At 43.2% G+C, this 1,866-nt stretch overlaps 1 protein-coding gene across 1 annotated transcript in view; it reads left to right on the top strand.

Moving 5' to 3' along the window:
* Nucleotides 1-1,866, top strand: part of LOC109487617 (collagen alpha-1(I) chain-like) — a 5,880-nt gene that overhangs the window by 1,431 nt on the left and 2,583 nt on the right. Inside the window, exon 3 of the mRNA XM_019791625.1 lies at nucleotides 1,466-1,843. Within this exon, the coding sequence (XP_019647184.1) occupies nucleotides 1,466-1,843 (378 nt within the window). The remainder of the gene's footprint in view (nucleotides 1-1,465; nucleotides 1,844-1,866) is intronic.

Genomic DNA, 1,866 nt, shown 5'->3' with positions numbered 1-1,866 from the left:
CACACACACGCATAAATAGTGTAAACTCAAAGGTGTTTCTTCAATTAGATGCGACTTACGCTGCAGAGGCTAACAGCGTACGGAAGAAATGTTGGGGCCTGTGCAAGAAGATGTGGCAAATCACCATCGTTTTTTTGGTCGTCGTCAATGTCATTCTGCTGCCATATTTAGCAGGTTTGTTTGTTTGTTTGTTTGTTTGTTTGAACCATTCTTTATCTATGAGAAGCTCAAATCGGCCTAGAGGCCGCTTTTCACCTAGGAAAGAGGTAAGGGTCAGACATAACATGAAATAAGTTATCTTACATTACATTTACATTTATTTCGAAACCTTTTAGCCCCGAAGGGCTAATCTTCCAAGGCTCAAACAATTAAAATGACATAATTACAACATAGTAGAAACATAGTACAACATCTTAGTTATCCTAATACTGTATAAGAACCTTTTTTTGTATCTTTTGTCCTGTGGATCCGAGACATGGCAGTTATTTTGGTGGCGTATTACATTAAGTACAGTAGTCACCATATCTACTACCAATAGATTTGTTTGGGCCTAAAGTTTTTTATATGAAAGATGGTTATTATCATCATCAACATCACCGTCATTATTCCGGATTTAAATCCGTGATGTACGTTTGATATGAATGAATGAATGAATGAATGAATGAGCGTTATTCTCTTTTGTAAAGCACTGCATATAAAGTGGCCTAAGTACGTAGATATAGAGTCGTATGGAATGACATAAGTAGATTGAAAGTGTCTATGACATTGGCAAAGGTTTACTAGACTTACATGTGATCAAATTTCGTCTATCTGCAGATAAAGTCACTCAAGTACCCCCTGTCCCTCATGACGGTCACTATGTCAGACCCTGTCTCTCCTGTGTGTTTATAAACTTAGTACACCCTGTTCTTATGTAAACAGTTAAAAGCCGAGCGAATTCTGAAGATATTTTCAAGCTGAGCAGGAAGACAGAACTGCGTCTAGCCGAGCTAACCCGTAAGTAAAATAATGTAACAATCATAATTGTAGGATTATTATTCATTTTCCCTTAGCTGTACTATGCTATGATTTAAGTCATTACTGAAAGGTGAAATTCCGTGGGTTCTGGGAATCTTCTTTAGGCCACACCAATTTAATTTCTTGGTTAACGGATTTTTCTAGAAAAATAATGGAGCGGGCGGGCGAAAAAAAATAAAAAATAAAAACAGGCCTAGGCATCGTATTATGGCCCAAAATGGTACAATAGGAGCCATGAAGTCAACACACCAGGCTGGTTCAAAATTTAAACAATGAATTTTGAACTTTTAATGGTACCATTGCATTGAAAGATGGAATAACTGTAACAACTAAGATGAAAAGGACTGTTTTCAACTGTTCAGGGCAAAATATGAGCATTTTGCAGTTGATTCTGAATTTAAATTGGTGTGGCCTTATGAAAATAAAACAAGTCTTTTATTCCGATCAGGATTGCACAGACTCCCGGGTTTCGTGGGACCACCTGGCCCTCCGGGAGAAATGGGACCAATAGGACCTGCTGGTCCTCCTGGAGAAAAGGGGCCCATGTGCATGGGGCCGGCTGGCCCTGGGTCTATCGGGCCTCCTGGTCCTCCCGGTAAAAAGGGGGCCATGGGACCCGCTGGCCCTCCTGGACAAAAGGGGGCCATGTGCATGGGGCCGGTCGGCCCTGGGTCTATCGGGCCTCCTGGTCCTCCTGGGGAAAAGGTGGCCATGGGGCCCACTTGCCCTCCGGGACAAAAGGGGGCCATGTGCATGGGGTCGGCTGGCCCTGGGCCTATCGGGCCTCCTGGCGCTTTTGGAGAAAAAGGAGCCACGGGGCCCGCTGGCCCTCCCGGAGAAAAGGGGCCC

Source organism: Branchiostoma belcheri, unplaced genomic scaffold (genome assembly GCF_001625305.1).
Source record: "Branchiostoma belcheri isolate BF01 breed outbred unplaced genomic scaffold, Haploidv18h27 scaffold111, whole genome shotgun sequence".
NCBI lineage: Eukaryota > Metazoa > Chordata > Leptocardii > Amphioxiformes > Branchiostomatidae > Branchiostoma > Branchiostoma belcheri.
The sequence above is the reverse complement of the archived record's forward strand: the minus strand, read 5'-3'. Positions and strand labels throughout refer to the sequence as shown.